We start from the raw sequence: 26,514 nt of genomic DNA, 5'->3' as shown, positions 1-26,514 counted from the left end.
AATACTAAAAAATGCTTGATTTAATTGACTAGTGCCTAAAAGTACAGCAAATCAACTCTTTGTACCAAAACAAAATAGGTTAGGCTTTTACTTTACGTTATGCTAGCTCTGCATGTCTTTCTGCCCAGATATCAGAGAAGAAGTTTGCACCTTCTGGGCTGCAGGGAAGTATATGACCAAGTTTCTCACAAGGACTGTCTTGGTATGGGAGGAAAAATTCAAGTCCAAAGCTCTGACAAGATGATGTGCCTACCCTGCACTCTCTAGTTCGTCATGGCTCTGTCATCAAAGGTCCTGCAGACATTTCACTAAATCAGACTAAGGCCTCCCAGGACGGAGCAAAAGGCTGTAAGACCTTAGCTAAAGGTTGCGCCAGGCATCAAGAGACAAGAGAGGTGCAGAAGACGAGAGACTGGCATTTTCTGCTTTACTTAGGTGCTACAAAACGCAGCCCAGTAAATGTGGGGGAATATCTCTGATCTTCACTGTCCTGTGATGCCCAAAGCCATCTTTGTCTGAAATACAGCTAAACTGCTGGCTGGTGGCACAGGCTGGTGTGCTTGGGTGTGCAGAGGGATTAGCACTTGAACCTGCTCTCCCACCTTGTCTTCAGGCCCCAAGAAGACCTGGAGGTGTAAAACCACTCACCAGTGACTTGCTGTAACAGTTTTCCCTTGGGAGGACCCGTGGCCATTAGAAGCTGAGCAATTCACCGTGAGTTACTTTGCAAGTACACAGCAAACACAGCAGTTACGAGGCATCTCCCCATGATTATGGGGTTGCTCAGCTTTAGCAATGCACCAGGGCAGCACAGGATCCCCATTTCATTACTCACCCTTGACCTGTCGGTGGGGTACGGTGAATTGTGGCCACACAGACAGCAGCAAGTGCAACCTGCAGTACTGGGGGAATGGGGTAAGTGGATGGCTCTTGGCTCTGGGTTTGCAGCTCCGTTACTGAGGAATGGCGGGTCTGATCCCACCTCCTCTGGCTTTAATTAATAGCAAAGTCAAATCACGCTGTTATGTGACAGCATGAGAAATTAACACCTTAAGAAGTTCTGCTGCTGGTGGCACATGTGTTTGTTACCCACTGCCTCTCTCAGAGGGGCATTACAGAGGAATATTTTGTATTTAAGAGACGCTGTGTGTAATTACTTATGCACAGTTTTGCAAATCATTCGTTTCTGTTAGGTCCCCTCCCGTTGTTTCTCTTGCTGGCATCTGGCTTGTGTTGTGCATCTTCTGTTTCCATATGGGCATGAACAGAAAGTGCTCAGGGCTCCCTGAGCTGCTCTGACGGGCTGGCCCTGCCTGCCAGCAGAAGGGAGGTGTAAGCAGAAGGGATCTCAGTGAAGAAGACGTGATGTGTCTTGGGATGACACTCAATGTCTCTCGGTGCTGTTGTTCCTGGGTATCTTGTGCCATTCCCAAGAATTAAAAAAGAAAGAGGAGCATTTTAGGAAGGAGAGGTCTCCAAAAGACTGCATAAAGGGGTAGATGTCCTATCCTGGGGCTGATCCTCAGAAAAGAGGCATCTTTTATAGCCTAGCTGAAGTCTCATCCTTCACCTCTGAGTTTACTCTTTCCCTACTTTAAGAGACAGAAGTTTTGCCATGATGCCTGTAAATGCTCCAGGAATGTAGGAATTAATGTGCTGGATCCAGCCAAAGGCCCATTCAAGCAAGGATCTTGAGTGAGGTGCAAGCCAGTGCCAGATGTTTTGCAAAAAGCCTCCACTACGGATATCTTTCACACCTCATTTCTTCCTCGTTCCCATCAGTTTCATGGCTGGTCTCATAGCAGTCTGTGTTGCTTCCTGCAGCCGTTCCCTCCCTGCGTGCAGCTGGTGAGGACGGGCTGTTGAAGGGCCTCAGCAAAGATGCATGGTCTTAATCCTGGCTCTCAGAGGTGGAAGGTGTCACGTTCACGTCCCACAGTCAGTGAGAGACAGTTTCTTAGAGCAGAGATTATTTCCTTGCCTACGAGACATTTTTAGAGAGGCAAAGAAATACCTTGAATTGCATGGAAAGTCAGCAAGCTTTGAAAACTTTGGTGAGATCATAACCCATGAAAACAGATTTTATAGAACAGATTTTTTTTCTCTTTTTTTCTGAAAGGTTGAGGTTTTTTCGTAGAATCATGAACAGTTTGGGTTGGAAGGGACCTTCAAAGTCCCTCCAGTCCAGACCCTGCCATGGGCAGGGACACCTTCAGCTGGATCAGGTTGCTCAGAGCCCATCCAGCCTGGCCTTGGATGTTCCCAGGGATGGGCCATCGGGCACCTCTCTGGGCCGCCTGTGCCAGTGCCTCACCACCCTCCTTGTAAAAAAAACACCTTCCTTATGTTTAGCCTGAATCTCCCCTCTTTCAGTTTAAAACTTTTCCCCCTTGTCCTATCGCTACTGGCCCTACCAGAACTTTTGTTCTTTTTCTCTTCAAAACAGGCAAACCCAAACAAGCGGAAGCACTTTACATCAGTATACACTTCAATTTGGAGCCAAAAATCACTTTGAATCTAAATCTAGGTTTTCATTCCAATGGTTTTTGGAGGAGAAAATTTATTAGTCCAAATGAGCATTTTTCCATGTAATCAGCATTAACTGACCTGTTCTCTGATTTTTAACCCTTTTGGCAGCAGAGAGAAACAGCTCTTTGCCCAGTTGTTGTCCCGGATGGGCAACCAGAGGGCTGGGCTGCCCTGGCCACCTCTAGCCCCTGTGACGGCCGTGCTTCTCTCTTGCAGGTGCTCCTTTTCAAAGGTCTCAGCATCCCCATGCTACCTCCTGCCGCCACTTCCACCTGGGTCCCCAGCCTCAGCTCTCCACTGACTTCACCCTGCCTCACGCAGTGCAGCCCCAGCCGGGGCTGACCCCCCACATGGCCCCCGCGCACCAGCACAGCGGCCCCCTGCACCAGCCCCTGGCGCCGGTGCCAGCCCTCCCCTTCCAGGACGTGGCCGGACCCTCCTTCCTACCTCAGGCGCTACACCAGCAATACCTCCTCCAGCAGCAGCTCCTCGAGGCACAGCAGCGCCGGCTCATGCCCCATCCCAGGTAAGAGGATCTTACTGTTCCAGAAGGATGCTCAGAATCTACCTCAGCCTCACTTCAGCAAGCAGCTCCTGCAAAATCCCAGCAATAAGTGCTGGTAACGTTGGGTTTTCTTCACAAGTTCATCTGGGTAGCCCCAAAATGCAGCCACCAGAAGGGAGGCTGCAGGGAAGGTTGCACCTGCAGGTGTACCTTTCCCATGGGGATCCGTACAGTGCTCGGCATCCCAAGGTCACCTATTGTTGTCACTCGTAGGGTGACACACCTTGGTGTTACAGTGAACCTGTCCTGCAACAGCAGAGAGCATGACAGACCTCGTGCATGAGCTACCTCCTTGTAGCTGCTGTTTCAAAACCATGTAAGAGGTTGTATCCATCAGGTTTGCACATGGAGGGCTTTCTCCTCTTGGTGGTCTTCCCAGCTCTGTGAGGGAATGATGGCATTGACCTGCAGCACATTCAGCCACGGAAAGCAGCCTAAATTCAAACTGGGCTGATGACTGCAAGAGAATTACTATAACTCAGCAGAGGTGGAAATGGATGCCTGGCCTTGTCCTCCTGATTGTGTTTCTTGAGAGAGGGGTTTAGATAGCACGTAGGAGAGGAGTGATTTTTTTGGAGACATATGGAAGCTCTTTGTGGGTTGTACCCATGCACCAGGAATCAGAGGGTGAGTCTTTGCAATAATGCTTCATTTGGAAAGAATGCTACAGAGGGAAAACACTGTCTTTCCATACCCTTTCTGTCTGAAAATTGTGTGTTCCTCTCATCCTTGTTTTGTTTTGCATAAATTGGATTTTAGGTGTATTTAATGTTTAGATAATAATTGTGTAGCAAAGACGTGCAAGGCTGATGCACCAATGACACAAGTGTTTCTCTCTTAGTCATAAGCTGAATTCAAATAAAAGCACGCAGCCCAATTCCACGCAGAGGCTGCTTGGTAAATGCTGTTGGTATTACATTTGCAAGTGGTTTGTGATGTGGAAAAGGGCAGGAACCTCCTGCCCGGTCCCACAGACTGTTTCTGAAAGCACAGCTGCATCGGAGGAGGGTGTCAGAAACCTTACCGGTGTGGGGCATGAGCTCCCAGTAATGGGAATCTGGGTCGTGCATTTTAAAATTGAAGCCTCTGAACTGTGGCTGCATGAAAAATCCTTTATCTGGCAGTTCCCTGCTTTGTTTGCTCTGGTGTTTTCCTGTAGATTTGCTTTGTGATGGCTCCAACTGGTAAGCAAAGACTCGTCAGGGAGCAAGGGGTGTGATCCTGTAATGCAAATCCTGTTTGTGCATCCACCTTGTTTCCAAAAGTGGACACTGATCACGCAGCATGTGCTCTTCTCCTGAGCAGTTCAAATAAGCAATAAGCATGAGAAAAGACTCAAACCGCTGGAAGAACCTTGCTGTATTTTCTACCACTTTCCCTACCACTTTCCCTGCCAAGGTGGTGGAGCTGTGGGAAAAGGAGCTGTATCCTAGCCTGGCCCGTCCATCATGCAGAGAAATGTTGGCAAAGGCCAGCAAGAGTAAATTCTGCTTCCAGCTACTCCTGAGTAATCCTGTTATGAATGAGGTTCCCCAGGAGTTTATGGACTGCATGGGGAGACGAGACAACCTGCAGCTTCTTTATGATGATGGATAATGGCTGAGGCAGGGACATCTTTTATCTTGTGTGTTGTTTATGGGGCTGACAGTGGAGAAACATAAAATAGTGCGAAAGGCACAAAGCTGCTAAGGAAGAAGTTGTTTGGTTTCCTCCTTTTCTTTCCATGCTGCCACCGAATAGCATCTCCTGTAAACTGAGTGTATGTGGATGCCACAGAGGGTGAGAGTGGAGGTCTGTGTTATGTCCGTGGTGACCATGAGTGCATGACATAGCTCTGGGTTCCTCTTCCCATCATCCCTGACACCTGCTGGGACTCTTTCCTCTTGGACACAGATTCAGAAGCCCAGCCGCTTGGGTTTTCCCCTGGTTTATTGACACAGGCTGGGATCAGGAGCTGTATGTACCAATGCCCACTGTGTGGCTAACTGGCTTGCCGGTCTCCTTCCCGTAGGCGGGCTCAAGAGCGCATGTCTGTTCAGCCTCACCGTCTGCACCCCAGCTTTGACTTCAGCCACCAACTGCAGACTCCACAACCCATGGGGCCCCAGCCCAGGTATTTAGCCGAAGGGACGGACTGGTAAGTCTTCCACATTGCACTACTGCATTAAATGAGGTGTTTAAAAAGTCCTGTGAAATCTGTAAGGGTTGGTGGATGTCATCATGGATCAATGGTTTCGCGAAAGGTAATGGTTCATCTCAACACATACAAAGTGGGGAGTGTGCAATGGGATAATCATCTCTGGGAGGGCCATGAGTGCGTGCTAAAGCCTTTGTGCATGTATGTGATAACATCGAGGCATTGGTATTGCCCATAACTCTTCATCCATGGATGCAGACTGCAGCCAAGCATTAATCTTCCTGCTTCAGGGCACAGTCACGATCTTTTTCCTGTAGACCAACATCTCTGCCTGAACTAGATCTTCTGCTGTCCACCAGGCACTCAAAACCCCAGTGGCTGCAGCTTTTCCTGTGGTCTATATTAGGAAGCACCATCCTGCCCTGCCCCACCCTGCAGGGTGGTGTGGATGAACTATTTGTTCTTAATCCCACTGCAGTGTTTGATACCCTGGAAAATCGGAGCAGGGAACCGATTGTTTCATTTTCAGAGCAGGTCTGGAGCTCTTGCACAGTGAATAAGGTATGGGGCCCTACTTGGAAGAATAAGAAAATAAAAGCTTGCTTCTGAGTAGCTGCTTGTTAGCTGAGCAAAGTCCATTCTGTGCACAGAACAGAAAAACCAGCATGTGAACATGTTATTAGAGACAGTTGCAATGTGTATGCACAAGGGGACTGAAATTAAATGGCACAGGAAATCTTAATTATGGCGTTTCCTAACATCTGAGTGCTTCACTCTGCAAATGGAGAGTCCTTTTAACACAGGGAGGGATTTTTCCCCCCCCAGGATAATAATATACAACCTAAAATGTGGCCAGATCCCTCTGCCATTTTCTTCTCAGGTGTTAGTGGCACTGCTGTGAGTTGAATCTGTCCGGGATGACATTGTTAGATCAGTTTGTAAAGTGGTTCATGTACCATCTGGATAGAGCCATTCTTTCTGCCTCTCTTTCGGTGCAGAGTGTTTAATTATAATCATTAGAAAGATCTGATAAAGCATCACTTTATGTTCCCCTCCTCCCTCCCTCCCTTTTCACCCTGTGTTTCTCCATAGCCTTATAAAACCTAAGGAGCCGGGATGACAGAAATCATATACTGTGTATATATATTTGGGTGACTCATTTCCCCTCGGGGCACATGTACAGTTTTGCCCAGTGACAGATATAAAAACTTTCCTCTAATGTGTTACCACCGCATAAGCAGCAGCGGCGCTCACTCGGAGGAGGTGGGTGGTAGGCACCGTCGCAGGAAATGGGGATGGAAAGAAGATCTGAAGGTGATCAGTCATCTTAGACAGCTCAACCTCGATTAAAATCTTCTGGTGAAGAATAAACAAACTCCCATTTGGTTCCTTAAATCATCTTCTGCATATGCATTTAGTGAAGACCATCCAACCTGTTACCCGGAGCCTTATCCTTCACTTTTCAGCTGTCAGCGGCCCGTGTACCGTAAGCAATCACAACTCTTAAACCTCACATCTAAGCACCAAGTTGTCCATGTAGCACAGGCTGGAAGGGGGTGGTTGGTTTTGGTTTTCTTCAGCTAATGTGCTCTGCTTATTCACCCCCACACCCTGGGAAAACACCGTTCCATGCAGTATTCTGCTTTGCACCCTTCTGTAGACCCACAGCATTGCTTCAGGAGCCTCAACATCCAATTTTAAGCCTCTAAATGCATCTGTGCACAAACAGTTCAGCACTGCTGTTATCACAATTACTTGTGCAAGTTAATAATGGCCATTCATCTTTGAGAGATCTCTTCAGTCCTTGATTTCAAAGCACTCTGTTGATTATCATGTCTATTTTGCTGACAGGGAACATGGGGAGGCAGAGAGGAAGCGGTCAGGGTCATGCATCAGGCCTGGGAATGGACCCAAAGCCTCCCGATTTCCAGTTGAGCCTTCCATCCACCTGGGAACAGTCTTCAGCAACTGGATAAATATCCAAAATTGTGACACAGGGGCTGGAAAATGCCCAGCCCCGCAGATTCTTGCTCTGGTTGTGTTCCTGTCAGTCGCCTGCTGTGGTTTATCCTCTGCCAGGTTTTGTCTGTCTAGCACATGGCTAGCACGAGGTCAGCAAAGATAGTCCCTCTCTTTGCTTCGGCTTGGTGTGGGGGGTCTTATTAGGGGGTACTAGAACACTGGAGCTGCTGCCTGGTACCCAGGCTGTTCTGGGTAAAGGTTTTCTACATTTACCGTTCCCTCACATCCGTTATCTGCTGTTGAGCGAAAGTAATTTTATGTCTGGGTTGCTCCTAACAAGCCGCGGTGCTTGCTGCCACTGTCCTCCGCCTAGGGGAAGAGAAGTTGGAGGCTGGAATGGGAAGCCACCCCTGTGTTCTAATTAGCTTTGCTTTGGCAAATGTGAAGACAATGGTTGCTAGAGCACCGACTTTCGTAATCATGATAAAGTGAATGACATTCAAAGCACTTGTTTGCTGAGAGACTCTTTGGCTGGACAGAGGAGGGATGAGCTAATTGGATTATAAATGGAGATGCCGCGTTAGGTCTCCTCCCATCCCTCCACACGGCGTGGGGATGGGCTGCAGTTTGTGTGCTGCGCTGGCACAGCTGTGGCATTTGCCGGGATCTTGGTCATGCCAAGTCCTGGGATTGATCTGGGTTATTTTCCTGGAGGACAGAAGTGCCCAAACTCACCAAGCAGAGCCCCAGCTCTGCTGGCCCAGGCCAGGCTGCGTGCAGGCAAGCAGGACCTTTGGGTTGTCCAGCTTCATTGGTGTTGGCCTGCTGGTTGTGTGACACCCTTTCCTACAGCAGTCCCATGCAGAAATTTCTTTAAACCTTTTTATTTTCTGTACAAAGAGCAGCTTTGGAGCTCCCTGAGGCTGGGTTCAGGTGAGGTGCAGTCTCCTACCATGACCTGGGCTGGGGTACCTCCAAGGAAAGCACAGGCACATCAAAAAGCCCCCAGATGGTGCCTAGCTGGCTCCTAACAGCTAGCCAGGATGGTTCAGCTGTGTGTTCCCTCTACTGGGTTCCTGCAAAATATTCAAGACAAAATGTAGCTGTCTGCAGTGATGGCAGCACAGACAGGACCTGGTCTGGCTGGGCTGAGTTACTGAGCCTGGGTATCGATCGGAGCCACCAAAACACTCTTGCTCTGAAATTAGCAGGCTGCACCCATGCAGCTCTTGACCTGGCTAACACAAATGCTAATTGGCATAAAAACAACCCCATACTCCTTTGTGCTGGCCCACATTGGAGAAAACTCCCTTCCAAGCAGTAGCATCACCCCAGGCTGAGGAACCCACCGCAGCCCAGAGCCCACCAGTGGAGGTTGCTGCGTGAGCATGATCTGACTTGCTGTGCGCCATGCAATAAAACCATGCAACCAAAGCTGTGTCCTCATCCTCACGCCCACAGGGACCTCAGCGTGGATGCAGGACTGACTCACGCCCAGTTCCAGGTCCGGCCGGTCCCTCAGCCCTATCAGCATTACTTAGCTACACCTCGGATGCACCATTTCCCCAGAAGCACATCCTCGACACAGATGGTAAGTGAAAACGCTTTTACCGAGAAATGTTTTATGCATTGTCTGCCAGAAGGCAGTCAAAATAAAGGCTGCTATCTTTCTATCACCTGTCTTCTGTGAATCACACTTATCTCCGGCCGTGGGAGGGAGTGTCTGAAAGGATAATGTTGCATCACTGCACTCTGGATTAGGGAAAGGAAAGAAAAGCTCAGCTGCTCTGGAAAGATTCGGTCCATGGTGTGCAGCACCACGCTCACAAGCTGGTCTGCAAAACCTGGGCAGGATGGCAGAGACTCGGTAGTTATTACTGAAAATATTATTAATACGGGAACAAACTGTGGGCTTCCAGGACTTTTTGTATGCAGAAGAATTGGCAGTAGGTGACTCCCTTCCCTGGGCCCAGCGGAGGACCATCCCTCATCGCATCATTGCTCTCTACATCAGCCTTGATGCCATCCATAAAGGTTTTGCATGACCTCTTGCACAGCTGGAGATGGGGTCTGACAGGAAGATGGTCTGACTGGGGTCATTTGCTGGCCCTTCTCCTAGCAGAGTGCCGTATTTGGAGCTGAGCCATGCCCAGCACTCCTAAACCTTGAAGCATCCCCAGAAATCCCACAAGGGTGTTTTTCCCTTGTGCCCATAGTCACATACCCTGACACCCATGTACTGCAGTGAGGCTTAAGGAAATCAAAGCTTAGATGAAGACAGACCCACCCATTTCAAACTAAATAAAATAAAATCTCTTTTTAAGCTAATCCATGTTGAGAGTTTGGAACCGCAATTTTATAGATGCAACAGGAATTATTACAACAGATAGTTTATTCAGAAGAAATGCATGTTCTCAGTTATCATTTATAGGAGATCTATTTAATAAAACTTCATTTTTTGGTTATTAAAAGGCTTCCATGGGGGAAGGTGTCAGTCTGCTCTTTCATTTTTAATTTTTAAAGCACTAGATTTAGATCAGGGTACACGATGGATTTCTATGTGCAGGTACAGGTAGCTTTATTTTTCTCCCTCGCTTCTTGCAGGTTGTTCACGAAATCAGAAATTACCCTTACCCTCAGCTTCAGTTACTTGCTCTTCAGGGACTGAACCCAAGCAGGCACACGTCTGCTGTGCGGGAGAGCTATGAAGTATGTATCTTGGGGACTGGAATTATTATTAAATTTTTAAGTGCTGGGAATCTAAGTGAGTTCTGGCATAACCTTGTAACGCTGTTTTGTGGCATGGCACTTGCATCGAGTCTTGCAGCAATTTTAGTCATAGCTGGGAGGTGAAGGGGTTGAGTGGGTTTGGTAGAAATTGGTTTACTCCAAGGTGCCTGGATCTGGCTTGGATTGACTCTGTCTCCCTTCATGTCTGTGAGAAAACTGCTCCAGTTCTACAGGGTTTTGTTTCCCAGCCTGTCAAACTGAGCTCAAATTCCATCCTAATTTCTGAAATATTGGATACTCAACTCTTTGCCTGAGCCCTTAGTTATTGATCCAAGTGCCAGGGCTCAGATCCATCATGAAAGTATGACTGATTTAGGTTTCATGGATATTTCCTCCGTGGAAAGGGCAGGAGGGAGCCTTGGTCACCAGCAGGTAGGGTGGGGTGGTGGGACCTCGTGCCCCAGGAGCAATGCTGATGGTGTTTGCTGCTGATCCTGTGCTGCAGGAGCTGCTGCAGCTGGAGGACAGGCTGGGCAGTGTGAGTCGGGGTGCCGTCCAGAACACCATCGAGAGGTTCACCTTCCCCCACAAGTACAAGAAGGTGAGTGCTCCAAAACCGTGGCATGGCTGCCAGCCCCTCTCAGCTGGCCAAGGGCTGTGGGCATGGAGCAGACAGAAGGAAGGACTTTGGTGGGTTGCAGTCCTCAGGGTTGGCAAACTGGTGCCATCAATCAAAATATTCCCCAAAATGGGGGAGGAATGTAAAATCCAGAATTAGTGCTTTAATATCTTGTGGGGGTCCCGGGCCGAAGTGGTGGTGTAGCTCAGCTGGCTGTTTCTCACTTCTAGGCTAGGAAGCTGCGGGCCAAATTTTCAAAAGGGTCTCAACCTTCTCCCACCCAGCGGGTGCAATTTCCCCCCTGTCTGCACCTGGTAAGAAAGTGCACATGCCAAGGGGGCTTCGTGCATGCAAACCCACCCTGTTCTGCATGCGAGTGGTGATGCCCACACGCCCCACCGTGAGGGTGCTGGCTCCATGGCGTGGGGGAGGTTGTCCTCCCCTCATTCTGCAAGGGGTGTCTCCTCTGTTGGAGCCGATCCCCTGCCCGTAAGGAGATGGGTGCCTCATTTTTGGGTTGTGCTAAGTAGAAAATGGGGAAAATGCTTGCCTGGGCAGTGATTTCACATGCTGGTCATTCCCGGCTGAGCAGTGACAAGTGAGGATGTTGCATTGCCCAGGTTGGAAGTGAGTCAACTCCCGCTGCGCTTATCTCTGACTGCATCTCCAGTGGATCCAGAAAAATGACATTAATAGGAATGGATGTGTGGGAGGAAGAGGAAAGGGGCAGTGCTTAGCCTGTCAGCTCTTCCCATGGTGCAGCGTGGGGCTGGGCCGGTGGTCAAGTTGGAATGGGGCACAGTGGTTGCCCTTCCTGGCAGTGGTGGCCCCACATGATTTAGGGTCTCCAGGAGAAGCCTCCAGCAAAGGAGACCATGGGGCCAACCCCACTGCAAGGAGGATGGAGGAGGTGGTGTGGGGCTGTGTTAGGGCAGCAGAGGACTGGCTGCTCCTTGGGACACTACCACCAGCCACACTGCCACCAGCCCCAGGAGATGTGCTGACCAGCAGCGTGTTGGTGGCATCCTCCCCTCACTGGCTGTTTTGGCTGGGCTGGCTTCCCCAAGCCGGAGGATCTGACTGATAGACGAAGCTCTTGTTATTTGCCTTCCTGCAACTACCCAGGCTTGCAATAGCATTAGAAAGTCAAGTCCTAACCAAATAATGTCTTGAACCTTGCTGTAGAGAAGACCACAGGAGGGCAAAGCTGAGCAAGAGGATGGAGAGGAGTCAGACACCGACGAGAAATGCACAATCTGTCTGTCCATGCTTGAAGATGGAGAAGATGTCAGGTACGATGTTCCCATCTGCTCCTCTGCCTCTTGATGCCATCTGAGTTGTGTTAATCGGGATTAACACTGCCGTGAGCTGGTGGGACTGTCCCTGTTCTTGTCCTGACAAACTCATTTGGGCTATTTCAAGGTCTGGGAAACCAAATGCTATTTAGATGGACATTGGTGTGGGCTGTAGGTACGAAGAACTCTGCAGCAGGAGGAAGGCCAAGTTTTTATAGTATCTCCCAGGTTTGGATCACCTGCTTCAAGGCTGTGCCAATGGGCCAGGTGGCAAGTGTCAGAGAAGGATGGGTCCCAAGTCTCAGCCAGCCATCTGGATCTCGGGGGTGTCAACATTTGAGCTTGACAGATGACCAAAGTATGATAAAAGGGAGTGTGGGTTTGAAGGCCAGGGGAGTTCGGCTTGCGGCCAGGACAGAGCTGTTTATTGTAGAGTAAGTGAGGTTACTGTGCCTGCACAGTCACCATGAGCCATCCTGAGCCAACAGCTAAGCCCCAGTTATCCCTCAGATGTCCCCAGGCTCTTGTCTGGGTCAGATCTCTGCTTGTGACAGGGGATGAGGACAAGCAGTTCCAAGGGGCTGAGCTACCATGGCTGAAGGAGCTGCAGGTGGGCAGTGCAGCTGTATTACCTGCCTCTGCTCCTCGCCATTTCGTTGCCTTAAACCATCAAGAAAAACTCTGATCCTCATGTTGTGGATCCTTGTGGTTCATGGTCCTTCCAACTCATGAGCGTGAGCAAAGAGATAACAAAGGTGATGTAGGCAAAGAGCAGCCACATTCCCTGGGGCACAGCAGCCACCCACATAGGAGCAGTGGGGACCCACCTGACTGCTAATGAGCCACAACGATGAAAAATCAAGAGGCTCTGGAGTATAAACTGATACTCCTGAAAGATTAAAAAGAGGAAGGCAGAGTAATTAATAACTGGAACAAAACAATTCAGGAGGGTGTGGGGGTTTCTAAAAGGCTTTGAGCCAAGAAGGACACCATCTCTGACCTACTGCCCTGTATGAGCTGGCTTGGCTGGGGAAGGCTGTAGGACCTCGGTAGCACTGGTGTCACTGCATCAGTGCTTCCCCATGTCTGAAGCAGCCCCGGCTGCTGCTTTCTGGCTCTTCCTGGTCTCCTGGACCTCCTCCATCCTAACAGGGTGGTACTTCTTTCTCTGCAGGCGGTTGCCCTGTATGCATCTCTTCCACCAAGTGTGCGTGGACCAGTGGCTGGCCACCAGCAAGAAGTGCCCGATTTGCAGGGTGGACATTGAAACACAGCTCGGCTCGGACAGCTGAAAGGACTGGCTGGACACACCATTTTCCTTACCAGGTCATATGGCCATAAACCCTTGCAGCAAAATTTTTGCCTTCTGAGCCATTTGATTGAGAGGAAAAGTCTGCAGGCACGTTAGTGAGGAGGAGGCGGCGGTACAATATCTAGTGGTAGGAGATATTGCACATAACGCAGGATACGGGCCCGATGAAAGGGAGCTGGCATTCCCGGAGCTCAGAGACCCCGTGCTGCAGAAGATTTAGTGTTGAACATGAAGGAACTAGTTGTGATAGTCTGGCCTGTCAATCCTGCATTTCATGAGGATTGTATATATACCTCTCGAATATGTAGAAACATGTTAGGGGTCCTTTAGCTATTTCTATGGATGGCAGCTGGAGCATGTTAGCTTAAGAAATGTTGTGTTTGATGCCCTACTCATCTTGTGGTGGACATGTTGCTGTTACCTAATTTGCACCAAATATTTTTTCATAGATTCCTTATTTTGGTGCCTGATTAATACATTGCAGAGGGGCAAGAAAGAGGTCAGCCTTTCCCACCCTTGAGGGGGGAAGAGGCGAAAAAGCAAAATCCTGTTTACAGTCAGAAGGGTTGCGCTCTTTGCCTCAGCCGCGTGTGCTTCCTTTCCTTGTGTTTACAGTGTGTTGCAAATTTAGAGAAGCTTAAAAAAAATAATAAAAATTGGGAATTAAATGAATGAAGCAATAGGGAGAAGCTTCGTTCCTGCTTATCTGCTGGTGCTGGACACTTTCTGTAGGGGCAAAATATTGGAGTAGGTGTTATTTCTTTGCTTTCCGTATCTTAATGAAGTAGCTTGGCATATCAAAATCCAAGGAAGGGCTGTCTTCGTGATTGCCGCTGCCCATGATGCTTTCTCCTGTGAGCTGTGAGGCTGGTTGGCTTCGGCAGCTGCTGCCAGCCAGGGTCTAAAATGATGGTTACTAAAGTCGGCACCTATAGCTGTGCTTTGCGGTAGAGTAACGCGGGAGAGGTGCTGAGCGATGTACGCTGCTGACTCCTCGCCCATGCAAAAGAGCAGGACGGGGGAAAACTCGATGCTCACAAGGCATTGCTGAGGCCGTGAGCATTTCGGTGTGGGAGGGGAAGGGGGGTTGGAGGGGGGGGGGGGGTGTCGGTTTTCTGCTTTTAGAAGGGGTTGGGTTGTGACCCTGCCCCAATGCATGTGCACCTGCACCCATGTGTGTTTGTGTAAATGTTTCAGGTTGTACCCACAGGGAGAATTCAGTGGCTGTTAAAATGAAACTTAATTGCATTAATGCTCAGAAAAGAATTAGGAGGTGGTCCCTGAAGGAGCAAGCTGTTGCAATCCAAGCTCTCCTTGAAATAAAGAACTCAGCACATCAACCGCAGTGACTGAGCTGAAAACCGTCTGGAGAACTGACATTCACAATCAACCCCCCCCTTTTTTATTTTTTTTTTTTCCCCATGCTAGGGGAGCAGAGGAGCAAGGGGAATTAGTCAGGAACATTATATATTGAAAATGGTGATGTGGAGGGAATAATTTGTCTCCCCTGAGTATCTGTTTCACTGGAGCCAAGTGATGCTCTCCAAGTAGAAACAATCATAAATTGCCATCTGAGAGACTGCGGGATTCCTGCGAGCAGTAATTGTGAGTCCCAGAGGCATCCCAGAGAGTTGGTTTTTTGGTTGTTTTTTTTTTCCCAACTGGAAAGGGCAGAGGAAGAGGGGAGCCCTGTGAGGAGGAGGGTCCTTGCTGTGTCCATGTAGGTAGGAGGGAGTGGAGGGGGACACATGGTGGCACACGAGGAAGATGCAAGAAAAAAATGTTTTACGCTGAGGGTGGTGAGGCACTGGCACAGCTGCCCAGAGAGGTGCCCGATGGCCCATCCCTGGGAACATCCAAGGCCAGGCTGGACGGGCTCTGAGCAACCTGATCCAGCTGAAGGTGTCCCTGCCCATGGCAGGGGGCTGGGCTGGAGGGACTTTGAGGGTCCCTTCCCACACAAACCGTTCTGTGGTTCTACGATATATTTGCCACCCAGCACAAGCAATTGCTTCTTGGGGGATGTGGTGGTCCCAGCCCTGATGTCCATAGGTCAAGGAGTGCTCCATCGATACCTATGGGGCTTGCTCCAGCAGCAGCAGATTGAAGCAGCATTAAAAATACTAATATTACTAATCATATCGACAAGCAAAGCAAGGTTTTGCTGGTAAAATACACTGTAAGCCTGTCTGGTCTGTCCAGGCATGAGCTGGGTGTGAAGCAGGGAGAGGAACGGGGCGACTGGGACCCTGGCCGGGCAGGGAGTGAAGGAGGACTGCTTCCAAACTGCGTGTTTTCTTAAAGTCTATGCGAAAGTATTACTATTTGCCTAATGAACAAGCACAGTTTTTAAAAAAACAAACAAACAAAAAAAACCCCTTTGGTGAGAAAAAGCACCAAACTCCCGTGGTCTCATGTGAGTGACTGATCCCAAGGTGCGTGCGAATTTACAGCGTCTGGAGATGCATCGGTGTGTCAGGTTCCTTTGCGTTTAAGTAATTTGTACGAGTAGGTTGCGATAATAGGATGAGTTTAAAAACAAATTGAAACAAACAACAAAAAATGTCTAGGAACAAAACATTGATAGTTTACAGGGTTTTGTGAGTTTAAATGCCTTATATTTAACAATCATAATTTATGACTAACTTGTAGATATTGTGGGTTCTTATTTAATTATTTTTATAGTTGTTTTTTGCATTTTTAATTATAATTTATTTATTTAGAAATTAATACTAATTTTTTTTATTACTCCTATTACCTCATTTTTGCATTGTTTCTGGGAATGGAATGCTTTGCATGCATCGGTACTTTAAAAAAAAATTAAACATGGGATGTGGGGGGTAATGCTTATCTTGTCAAAAAAAAAAAAAGAGAAAAAAATCAGGGTGTGTGATTACAAACTGTATTACTGTGGTGCTGTTACCTTGGATACATTCCATAAAAATGCAAACCTTTGATTCTGTATGCTGTGACATAGTGGAAAACTGCAATATAGTGACTGTGTTTAGCACATATATATGAATATTATTTGCACTCATAATCAAACTCTGGTGATCCTTTCACTTGTGTCCTTGTGCATTGAAGGTGGTTAACGGCGCTCTGCAAAACCAAAATGTTTCGGTCGATTCTTGCTACTGCCCTGTCCCCGATGCTGCTGGTGATGCTACTGCTCTTGCTGCATGCATTACCCTGCAGTAACACCCGGCAGGTCCCCACTACAAGGCTGTGCTTGGGGCAATGCATGGATTTAGTGCAGGAGTCTGCAAGCTGCTTCACAAACCAAGGAAGGAAGCCCAGGAGTGGTGGCTTTATCCAGTTTTTTGGTGCCTGTTGGTGCTCGGTCTGGCTCATTTCACCCTCTGTGCATGCACCCCACCGGGCGCTGCAGGGAGGATGAAGGAGGTAATCGATTGAGCCTGAACTTGAAGGCAAGAAAACTGAGGGATACATTGCAATTTTTGAGGGTTGACCCCTGGTCTAGCTGAGCAAGGGGCTGGGATAGACACAGGAGCGATCCGGCATCCCTTTGTAATACCTGCCATGAGCATTTGTTACAAGCCAGCTGTGAATCATGCATGGAGCCCTCAACGCTGATCTTCGTGCTCAGTTGGTTTCATCCCCCCTGTTAAGGGGGGGAAACCTCAACTTGGAGCTTTTTAATCTACTGTAGAGCTGGGACCTGCACCAAAGCCTTCCTGATGCCGAGGAGGGGGTCAATCCCAAGCTGACGTTCTGCTCCTGCAGCGGTGGCCAAGCATCCCATCCCCAGCCACGGCCATGCCACTCTTGCAACGCACTGCCCTTTCCTGAAAGGCTCCTGAATATCAAGCGCTCGAGCTTCACAAGAGGGTTAGAGCACCTTTGATAATATTTAAAGCTTTAAGCCATAACTGCTCTTGGTCAGCGCAGATGCTCGGCCATGTATGGACAGAAATGGGGTTCAACTCCTGTGCTCAGCCAGTAGCCATCCACACCCAAAAGGCTTTGGGTGCAATTCTCTCTTGGGTTAAAAAGGCACAAAATGACTGTACCTTAATTTTTTTCTCTCTGTCCCTTCAGGGTGCTGCTCTGCTTTGTTGACTTTGCCTTACCCTGGGTTTAAAACCTATCTGTGCTTTTCCTTGCTGCTCTGTGACACTCCTCCCCTGTAGCCTGGAGCTGTGCGGGGACAGGGGGTCGGTTGTTCCCTGTCCACAAAGACACTGTAAAAGGGATAAATAAAACAAGGAGCGAGCGAACAAAAATCCTCTCCTTTAATGACCCGGTCTGGTGAAAGGATCACCCACATTTTTGTACTCCTACTGCTGTTCTGTTGTGCTGTGCAACATTTTGCTACATAGACTATTTTATAGAAGAAAGCTAGAGAAATATTTATTATTAATATTAAAGCAATAGTGCATTGAAGAAATGAAAAGACATTAGAAATTGTGTAAATGCTTAGATTCACTTTTGGTGGATTTTTTGTACTTTATTTATAACTAATAAAACAAACTGCATTGCTAACTATAAACCTGTGCCACACAGAAGTCACCTGGCAGGACGATCGCTTGGTCCTTATCTACCACCCGCTTCTTGTATCTTTGGTTCAGAGTCAATTCTTTCACTGTTTATGCCTCTGGGCTTTGAGGTGCAAAAGAGATGCTGTTGAGGTAGAAAACACTCTGCCCAGCTGGTTTGCAGAGGCTGTTGGTGCTTGAGCTCTGTGGCAGAGGCAAGGTGAGGCTCTCCACACCAGGCACATCATGGTATGTGATGTCCTGTGGCACCAATTTTGTGGTTAGGTACCAAAATCACTTTCTGGAATCAGGTTGGAAATTGCCTGATAAAGAGGGATTTCTCCTCTAAACACATCCCACGGAGCCTGTAAGATATCTATGGCAAGTCCTGCAGAGATACTGACAGGTCCTCCATCCTCCTGGTGGAGAAGCATCTCCCTCCCTAGGGGTGTCCTGTTTCTCTCATGAAAGAGAAACTTACTGGAAGCAAAAAATAAAAAATAATCTTCCACACTAATACAGATTTGACAATCCTCTCGTTACCTGCTGGAGAATCCAATGGGCCGTACACCCAACTTTGCATCCTGCGCAGCTCGTTTCATAGATCCTCTTGTGCTTTTATCTTCCCCACAATGAACGGTGCCAGTCTCTGTTCTTACCCGCTCTCAATTCGACTGTTCCTCCTCATGCATTTAATGGAGAATGGCTGAGACCGGTCTCCAGCTTTGACTATGTGATTAGGCTAAATCAAGCCTTGGAGACAGGCAGCTGCTGATCGTAGAGATTTGGTTCCCGTAGCTGAAGGGACTTGCCAGCTCCTCCAGCATTCAGCAAAGGCTGCATAAGGGATGCACCGTATTGAGGCGATACGAAGCTCCCATTATAGGAAGCTTTTACAAATTCAGAAAACAGGTTAAAAATGACCCACTGGTCCAGCTGGGGGAAAACCTCAGTTACTTGCTGAGATCTTGCTGATGTCCTTTGGAAGGTAGCGGTGTTGAGAGAGTTCCTTGAGATGGCAATCAGCTTTGCTTCAAACCGCTGCAGCAAACACACGGCCGTGACCTGACAGCGGCCCTGCCGAGCGCAGTGGGCAGTAACTGGTGGCTGTGCTGGGAGGGAGGGGGTAGTGTCCAGTAAGGTATAACAGCACGGGACAAGATGCAACGGCTTTGTTTGCTGCGAGCAGCTGCCCAGGGTCAGGAAGCTTAGCCCTTATTTGTGTTTTGTAGTACCTAAAATCCTCAGCTGGCCCACAGGCTGCAGCTTAGAGCTGTACAACCCTATCAGTAAATAACTTTTTTTATTTTTTTAATGGAGCTTTTTTTCTGTCAAAACGGACTTCTACACACAACGATGGGACAGGGGAGGTTATAAGATGTATGCTTCACGGCCCTCAGTTATTCTAACTTCATGCACGTAAGGTTAGTGTAGGTATATGATGCTATCAAAAATGTTTCACAACAACTTCATAGAGATTTTCAAATAATTCTCTGCATCCTGCAGCAAGAGACAACCAGCCCCTCTAGCATCCAAAGCAAAGGACTCGGTTATACTTCTTTTCGCTGGCAGCACCCAAGTGCTTTTGTAAACACAGAACTTCATGGGGATTCCAAACCAATGGCTCGGATATTGATAGAGACAATGCAATAGCCTGGTTTTGCCGACTCCTGCTACCATCCTTGTCCTTTGTTCTTGATTTTCAGCTACATTAATGTTTTTTGGATGAAGGCATGTGCATTAGAACCCCACCAACTAAGAAACGGAGGGGGAAAAAAGAAGTAGAGGGTGGTGGTGGGAGCAGGATCTGTGCATCTGCCCAGCATAGAGCTTTGGGATGCTCTGCTCCAGCAGGCAGAGATTCCCTGAGCCCTGCCGAAGGCATAGTGCTAGGACCGCTCTGGCTTTTCTCCTCCCCAGTTCTCCACTTGGCCAGGAACCTGTTGGTTTTAACAGCTTAATGCAAATCCAGCCCTTGGAAAAACTCTGCTCTTGCCTTAATACTTTTGTAGCATTAGTTGTAGCAACAGAATGACTCCCCAGAGCCAGGGTAGAGTTAGGTTTTGCACGAAGGGGCATTTTTCAAGTCTTCAAAAGAAAAAAGCAGAGTTTTTTCATGGTTTGCCAAGGTTGTCATCCTGGGAGGCAGTGAGGTTGCAGACCCTGTATCAGCAAACTCCCCTTCTGCTCTTTTTAGGGCATCATTGCCTGGAGGCCAGCAGAGCTTTCGTGTTGAATGCGCCTACTCAGGGATGGCAGGTGGTTTTGCTGTTAACCCAGGCATCTGCAATCCTACCTGTCACCTACAAAGTGATCTGGTGACCCTGAAGATGTTCATTCCTGTCTGAACAGGACCTCTATCCATGGCTGTAGCTACTTGCTACATGTGGTTACTCCCAGATGTAAGCACATCTCATACCCAGGATGAGGATTTCTCTGCCCTCCTTGCCCCATGCAGGAAGGGTGCGTGGATCAGGAGCTGCCGCAGAGCAGTGCAGGTCCCATGTGCATCGCAGTGAATTTGCTCAGGGGCTGGCAGGGGTTAAACCGCTGTAATGCAGTGATGCTGCATCTCCGCATCTCCTCCGGCATTGCCTGGCCAAGTGGGTGCTGACTGGAGCCAACTGGAAAGGCTGGGACTACAGCATTTTAGTGGGAAAACCCTCCTATTTTACTGCAGCACGTGTTTGTCTAAACATGGGACAAATCTATTAACAGGAAGGGTTTTTTTCATAGCCCTGGTAGACTGGGGTGGGAGGCAAAGCAGGCAGATGAAAGGCCCTGACCCCTTTTTTGTTTCAAAACACCCACTGGGGAACTGCTGCTTTGCAACAACACTGCACAAGTGTGGCAAAAGCAAAAGCTCCAGACACTGCTCATGGGACCCCCTGGCTGTCCAGGGAGCCTGAGCCCCATCCCAGCAGGGTCCCAGGGTTGCAACATGCCTGCTGACCCCAGCACCTACCTTCAGCCCTCTTGAGGTCTGTTCTGCTCCTCCTGTAAGCTCTGTCCTGGTTCACCAGTATGCAGGGAGGAGGGAGAATACAGCCAGTAAAGGATGCTATTATTACTCCCATCAGTGAGTAGTTGATCACTGATGAGGTTGATTACTGAGCTCATTTAAGAAACTTGCTGTGCTCCAAAACCATCAGTTACCATAAAGGTTTCTAAAATGAATTAGTCTGAGCTATTGTGAGCTGGCACAGCCAGCCTTGAATAAACTCTTCTTGAATCACTCTTCGGTGATGCCTGCTGCAGAAAATAAAGATGCAGCACTTCCCTGGCAGGGCTTGGGTGGGATACAGCAGCTTTCAAATATCCAGGTGCAACTGATGCCCGTAATTCCTGTCTCAGCATCAGTAGCCTTTGCTGGGGCCTTCTCTGCCCATGGCCAGGCAGGGATCCAGCTGTGGGACAGTCCTGCCCTGTGGCCAAGCACATCCAGGTCATGTCCCAGGAGAAGCATCAGTCACAGCCCAGGGTGACTGATGGAGTGACTGGGCTCAGTGGATTTAACCTGTTCTCGACCCATTTGGTCCTTATTCCCTCCAAGTGCTTGTTTGAAACCAGCTGCTGGGAGGGTGAACTAGCTTTTCTTGTGATGACTCAGACACACACCCCTTTCTTCTATGAAGGGTGTGTCCTGCTGCTTTGCTCCCTGGTGGGCTCCCAAAGTAACAATTTACAAACAGCTTTTCTTGTTGGTACCTGTAGAGCCGTGAGTAGCTGAGAAGAGCTTGTCTGCAGGAGCACTGGCCCAAATTGCAGCGGGGAAATCCCTTCTCCACCACAGAAAAACTCAAAACAGCTATCCTTATTAAAAGAAAAAAATTAAAATGAATGACAGCTGCTGTGAAACAGAGTTGGTATTCAGACCATATAGGGTAAGATTATCCTGAGACAGCTTTGAATATAGTTACCACAGCTTCCTTACAGTGGAATTGATTGTCTAGTAGGTCTTTTGTTCCAGCTGCTGTAACTGTAGATCTCAGCTCTGGGAAGACCTGGACAAATTCAGCCCAAGAGCTGGGAAAGCCCATGGATGGAAAACACCACCCAGATCCCACCCCCTGAGACCTGACTGGGTAAGTACCAGGTCCTTCCTCACCTGCTTTCAATGCAGTGTCTTCTGGAGGTATGCATGTGTGTGTGTGGATATGCACTCTTGCCAAAAGTGAGGAAAACTGGGATCTCCAAGCTCAGTTTTCTTAAATATATTGGCTCAATTCTCTTATCCTTTTGACTCATCTAAAAGGGGAGCTCATCAGTTGTGGAGGCCAGCAGGCTTTCCCAGCCCTGGCAGGGCAAAGCACTGAAAGCAGAAGGTGACATTTGAGCTGGTAAAGGTTAGTGTATGGCTTTTAATCATAAAGAATTGAGAAATGTATTTATTTCATTCACAATTTTATTTGTGCTCTAAAAAAAGCAGTATTACTTTTACAAAACCTTAACCCAGGAACCACATATTGCTACTAAAAATCTCTCGATATAAAAGGCAGCATTTTAAAAAGCAAAATGCAATATAAAACAGTACAATGAGAAAAATGCTCATGCAGACTGGACCAAAACCCTCCTGCAGCCCTGCCTTCCTCAGTACCTAGGAAAAAGCTCCCTCCAGATTAACCCATCTCCCCGGTTTTCATCCAGCCACTTCCCGCAGGGAAATATGGTGGTCACACCAGTTGCCGTGTTGGTGATCTCCACCCGCTCCACCAGCCAGCCTGGCCCCAGACCACTGTTGTCATGCTCAATCCGGACTTTTTTGAGTTCCCCCATGTCCAGCGTTTCCAGGTAAAACCTGCTGGTTTTGCCCCGCTCAAAGAGGTTCCTGAATTTATGCTTCAGCACTCGCTTTCCCGAGTCCCCATTCACCCCAAAGATGGTGATGGACACTTTGGCGTCAGTCCCTGCACCCTTTTCAAAGCCTGTGACCACGATGGTCTCATATTTGACTGGCACCAAGCTCCGGGCTTTGCTGGCAAAACTCTCGATGACCTTGGCACATTCAAAGACTTTGTAGTCCCGTCTCTTGTAACGCAGAGGGATTTTCACATTGCACCTGAAAAAGTATCTGCAGAAGAAAAAGCAGCAGAACGTTAGTGGTATGGATGGTCACTTCCCTGCATAATCGTTATGCACCGGGCATGCTACTAAATTAGCCAAAATTAATGCTTTTTCAGCATTTTTCCATAGATGTGCTAACACTAGAGCTTCTCTCTAGGAAGACAGTGGCAATCGTTGAACACTGAAAAACTGGAAGACCCAACATTTCTCTACACAGCCATAGACACCCTGCACGTGGGAATGTTGGTGTGGGGCACTTGTCACCTCTTTTGCCTATACAATGGCAAGTCCATTTACAGCCCTACCAAAGCAAGAGGAGCAGTCAGCCCAGCACTGGGAGTGTAACTGCTCTGAAAGCAGGGAGATCAGCAATTGCCCTCACTGAGGTATGGTTAAAGTTGTACTAGGAACTAGGAAAAAGGACATGGGAAAAATGGGAGGAGGAGGTTTAAACCCCCTCCCCCATCTTTCCTCATCTAGATCATCCACCCTATCCTTAGCAGGAAAAAAAAAAAAAAAAAAAAAAAAGCAGCGCAGAAATGATAGGTACCAGATGCCGAAACCCTTGGCTCTGCAGTGCTGCCTCTGGTGATGTGCAGGGACCACATAGCACATCCATAAATTACCGCGTACCTGGCAGCCAGCCAGAGGCTGGAGCACTCCACTTTTAAAGATGTATTTCATTTCCAATGATGCAGATCATTTCCAAATGAGGTGGTTTTTTTCCCTCCCTTCCCTGCCTTCAACCAAACTGCAGCAGGTCCTCCTGGAAGGAGCATAGCTGGATTGCAGTGCATGTGTGTAAAATAAACACCTGGAGGAAGGGTTACTGCGATACCAGCAGTACTGCACTTCTTAAGCACTTCCAACACTTTTTTCATTTTCTGCAGCCAAAGTAAAGCACTCCTTTTGCTGGAAAGAAGCTTTGTAAATGAGAAATTCTGGTGGGAGCAAAATTTTAGGCTCAGGGACAGAAAAACTGTATGAGAGGAGGGTGGAGGGGTTGCCTGATGATGCAGTTTTATCTCCTGGGCTACGTAATATCTTATGGTCCAGAGTTATATTGGAGCATGCCAACCTTCACGGGGGGTGGGGGTGGGGGGCATGGGGGTGGGCAGGGGGGAGGAGGGGAGAAGAAAAAAGACCTTTCTAGCCCTGGGATTTGCAAATAAAATCTGCTGAATACAGACCTTTCACATACTAAGTTCTACTAGTAGAAGGCAAAAATCCCAGTATAATTCAAAACTATTGCTGTGGCAATCCCATAACTCTGTTAATCTGGTCTTTGGCTTGACTGGGTGCATTTTGGTAGATGCTTGGGATTGGGAATACTTGAAGTGAGAGCTTGCTCTTACAGTGCAGTCTGCTCCATTTGATCATTTGTAGAGAAAACATCGCTGTGAAGTGCTGTGTCTGCAAAGCTGAAGCCCTGCTTCAGTGCAATGACAAGCTGCAGCCTTTACCAACATCTCTTGGCTGCCCTCTTTAATTTGAAACTTTAAAACAACTGGGGGTTTACAAGAAAATCTTTGGCCCCTTCAAAAAACAGTGTTCAAGCAGTTTCAGCCTGCTCCCAATGAGTTTATTGCATGGATTTGATTGCACAGCTGGACTTTAAGGGTTCCAGGTTTTTCCCCACCAGGAGAAAAGAACATGTTTTAGTATGTAATTGACTGAGTTTTCATTCAGCAAATATTATTGTGGCTCTTCTACTGGTTGATTAATTTGCTAGGAGAGACTCTCAGCTTCTAAAAAAAACCCCAAACCACTTCAAGGATTTCTTCTTAAGCACTCAATTGTCTCAGCTGGAGCAAACTCCTTATAGTTAAACTCTTTAGCAGCAATGGAAATATCATGGAGAAGAAAAATCCTCAATTAACATTGCGGATATTTTCTCTGAAGAGCAAGCAGTTTGTTCTGCAAATGGATGATCTTCTCCGGCTCCTGCATGGTCCCTGTGCTATCTGCTGCCTGTGTCATAAACATCACCCTTCCAAAGATGGGACTTCAGACCAAAATATGTAGGACCTGAAGCTGATATCAGTCATATTTAAATCAGAGTAGCTGAGATGCATGACTGCAGCCTTTCCAGTGCACCTTTTGAGTCATACCAGAAGGATCTCTCATCCAAGCTGGTCTGAATTGGAGGTTCAGGTTTTGTCTTACTCAACTTTTTTCTAGGAGCTCTTTTTACAAGACTTACCTAAAGGCCCGTCTGTGCAGAGCATCCTACAAACCCTTTACATTTTAGTCTAAGTATTTTCCAAGAGCTGAGACATTAATTTGTCATAGCTGGGAGATTTACCCAGGCCAACTTGTTTCTAAACTTATCTGCACAGGCAAATGCCCTCTCTAACAACTCAGAAATTGCCCAGGCAAATCAGGCAGGGACATTCTGCACCCAACACACCAAAAAGCTTGTCCTTAGCTTTCAGAAAGTGATTAAGATTTGGTAAGACTTTCTCCTGTTACTTAAGTCTGAAATGCTTTGGGAGGACACAGGCATTGCTGCTCAGCTTCCCTGTGCCCTCCTGGAGCAGCTCGTTGCAGATCAGAAGGCACTTACTTGTTACAAAGCTCCATCTCCGTTATGACAATCTCTTGGACGTGCCAGAAGACGTCAGCTTTTGCAGATGACTTCTTCCCATCTTTTGGGCAGTGACCGACGCAGATGGCTGCGATAGCACCAACGTTCTTTGAAGAAAACTGAAATGTGTCTGTTGTTCCCCTAGAGGAAACGGAGCAGCTTCAGTTAGTATCTTTATGGCTGGCAGTGACTTGTCTCTTATGGACATTAAGTAATTTGCACACAGCTATGGAAGATAGAAGATAAGCCTTCATTTAAAGTCATTTGATTTGACCTACAATCATTCAACACAAAGTATAATTTCCATATTTAAATGTAGTATTTTCTCTGATTTGGGGCAACACTTTAAATTGTTGCCACTAGGACTTTCCAGGATAGACTTGAGCTGTTCCACACACAAAATCAATTTGCCTCATTATAGATAAAGCTAAAGAATGACTAATTCCCCCTCTGGCACTTATTCATTCATTCTTGACAGATATTGTATCTGTTACACATCTACCCACCACAGCTGTTTTGAATTTGCTAGTTCAGCCACCCTTCCTGAAGCTCATCTTGAAAAAAAATTGTAAAGAAACAATAGGTCTCTGCCAAACCCTTAGCTGGCTCCCTGTCACGTGTCCTGTGTATCTGTTATCTCTTCCAACTGATCCTTATTCCCATCTGCCTACAAGGATGAACTGTGACTAGTGCTTTGGACAGTAGTGTCTTTAACTCCACCAGGAGCTTAAGGTCATGAGGAAGCTCCTCCCGATCTCCCATGTTCCACGTGAAACCTCAGCCATTCAGACCAGAGTCCACAGCTGTAATTTCACCTTTCTTTACAGAGCTGCAAGAAAAACCTTTCCTCCCTGCAGAACAACAGAACACCAGCAGTGTCTGTGGCTTTGAAAAGGTTCCTGTCTCCTAAGGGCGTGCTGTGTCCTTAAACAAAGCAGAAAACCTGTCCCACATGGGGGAAGGAACCTGCCCCACATTACATAGATGTGCCTCCAGCTTGTCTGTGCACAAGGCTGATCGTCGGCTTTCCTCACGCGACAGTGATCTTTCAGCCTCACCACCACACCCCGCCCCCCCCCCCCCCCGCCCCGATTCATCTGGAAAGTCAGATCTGAGCAGCTCTGACAACATTTAGCCTCCAACTATTTTTACATTCTCTCTGATTCCCGCTGCCAGTGAGATGCTGTAAAGGGAACTAAAACCACCTCCAGCTTCCTT

General features: G+C 47.9%; 2 protein-coding genes across 4 annotated transcripts in view; one reads left to right on the top strand and one right to left on the bottom strand.

Annotated features, from left to right (window-relative positions):
* Positions 1-17,659, top strand: part of ARK2C (arkadia (RNF111) C-terminal like ring finger ubiquitin ligase 2C) — a 50,895-nt gene extending 33,236 nt beyond the window's left edge. Inside the window, exons 2-8 of one of the 3 annotated variants that reach the window (XM_055699505.1) lie at positions 2,746-3,055; positions 5,106-5,231; positions 8,655-8,784; positions 9,798-9,902; positions 10,429-10,524; positions 11,728-11,834; positions 13,012-17,659. In XM_055699505.1, coding sequence (XP_055555480.1) covers positions 2,746-3,055; positions 5,106-5,231; positions 8,655-8,784; positions 9,798-9,902; positions 10,429-10,524; positions 11,728-11,834; positions 13,012-13,129 — 992 coding nt within the window. In that variant the 3' untranslated portion in view covers positions 13,130-17,659. Of the gene's footprint in view, positions 1-2,745; positions 3,056-5,105; positions 6,718-7,082; positions 8,785-9,797; positions 9,903-10,428; positions 10,525-11,727; positions 11,835-13,011 lie in introns of those variants that run through there. The other 2 variants (XM_055699507.1, XM_055699506.1) reach the window with 2 other exon arrangements.
* Positions 17,660-22,010: 4,351 nt separating this feature from the next.
* The window catches only part of LOXHD1 (lipoxygenase homology PLAT domains 1), a 143,629-nt gene continuing 139,125 nt past the window's right edge, over positions 22,011-26,514 (bottom strand). Inside the window, exons 40-41 of the mRNA XM_055699300.1 lie at positions 25,276-25,437; positions 22,011-22,716 (exon numbers count right to left, since the gene is read on the bottom strand). Coding sequence (XP_055555275.1) covers positions 22,236-22,716; positions 25,276-25,437 — 643 coding nt within the window. The 3' untranslated portion in view covers positions 22,011-22,235. The remainder of the gene's footprint in view (positions 22,717-25,275; positions 25,438-26,514) is intronic.

Source organism: Falco cherrug, chromosome Z (assembly GCF_023634085.1).
Source record: "Falco cherrug isolate bFalChe1 chromosome Z, bFalChe1.pri, whole genome shotgun sequence".
NCBI lineage: Eukaryota > Metazoa > Chordata > Aves > Falconiformes > Falconidae > Falco > Falco cherrug.
This window is presented reverse-complemented; position numbering and strand designations above follow the sequence as displayed.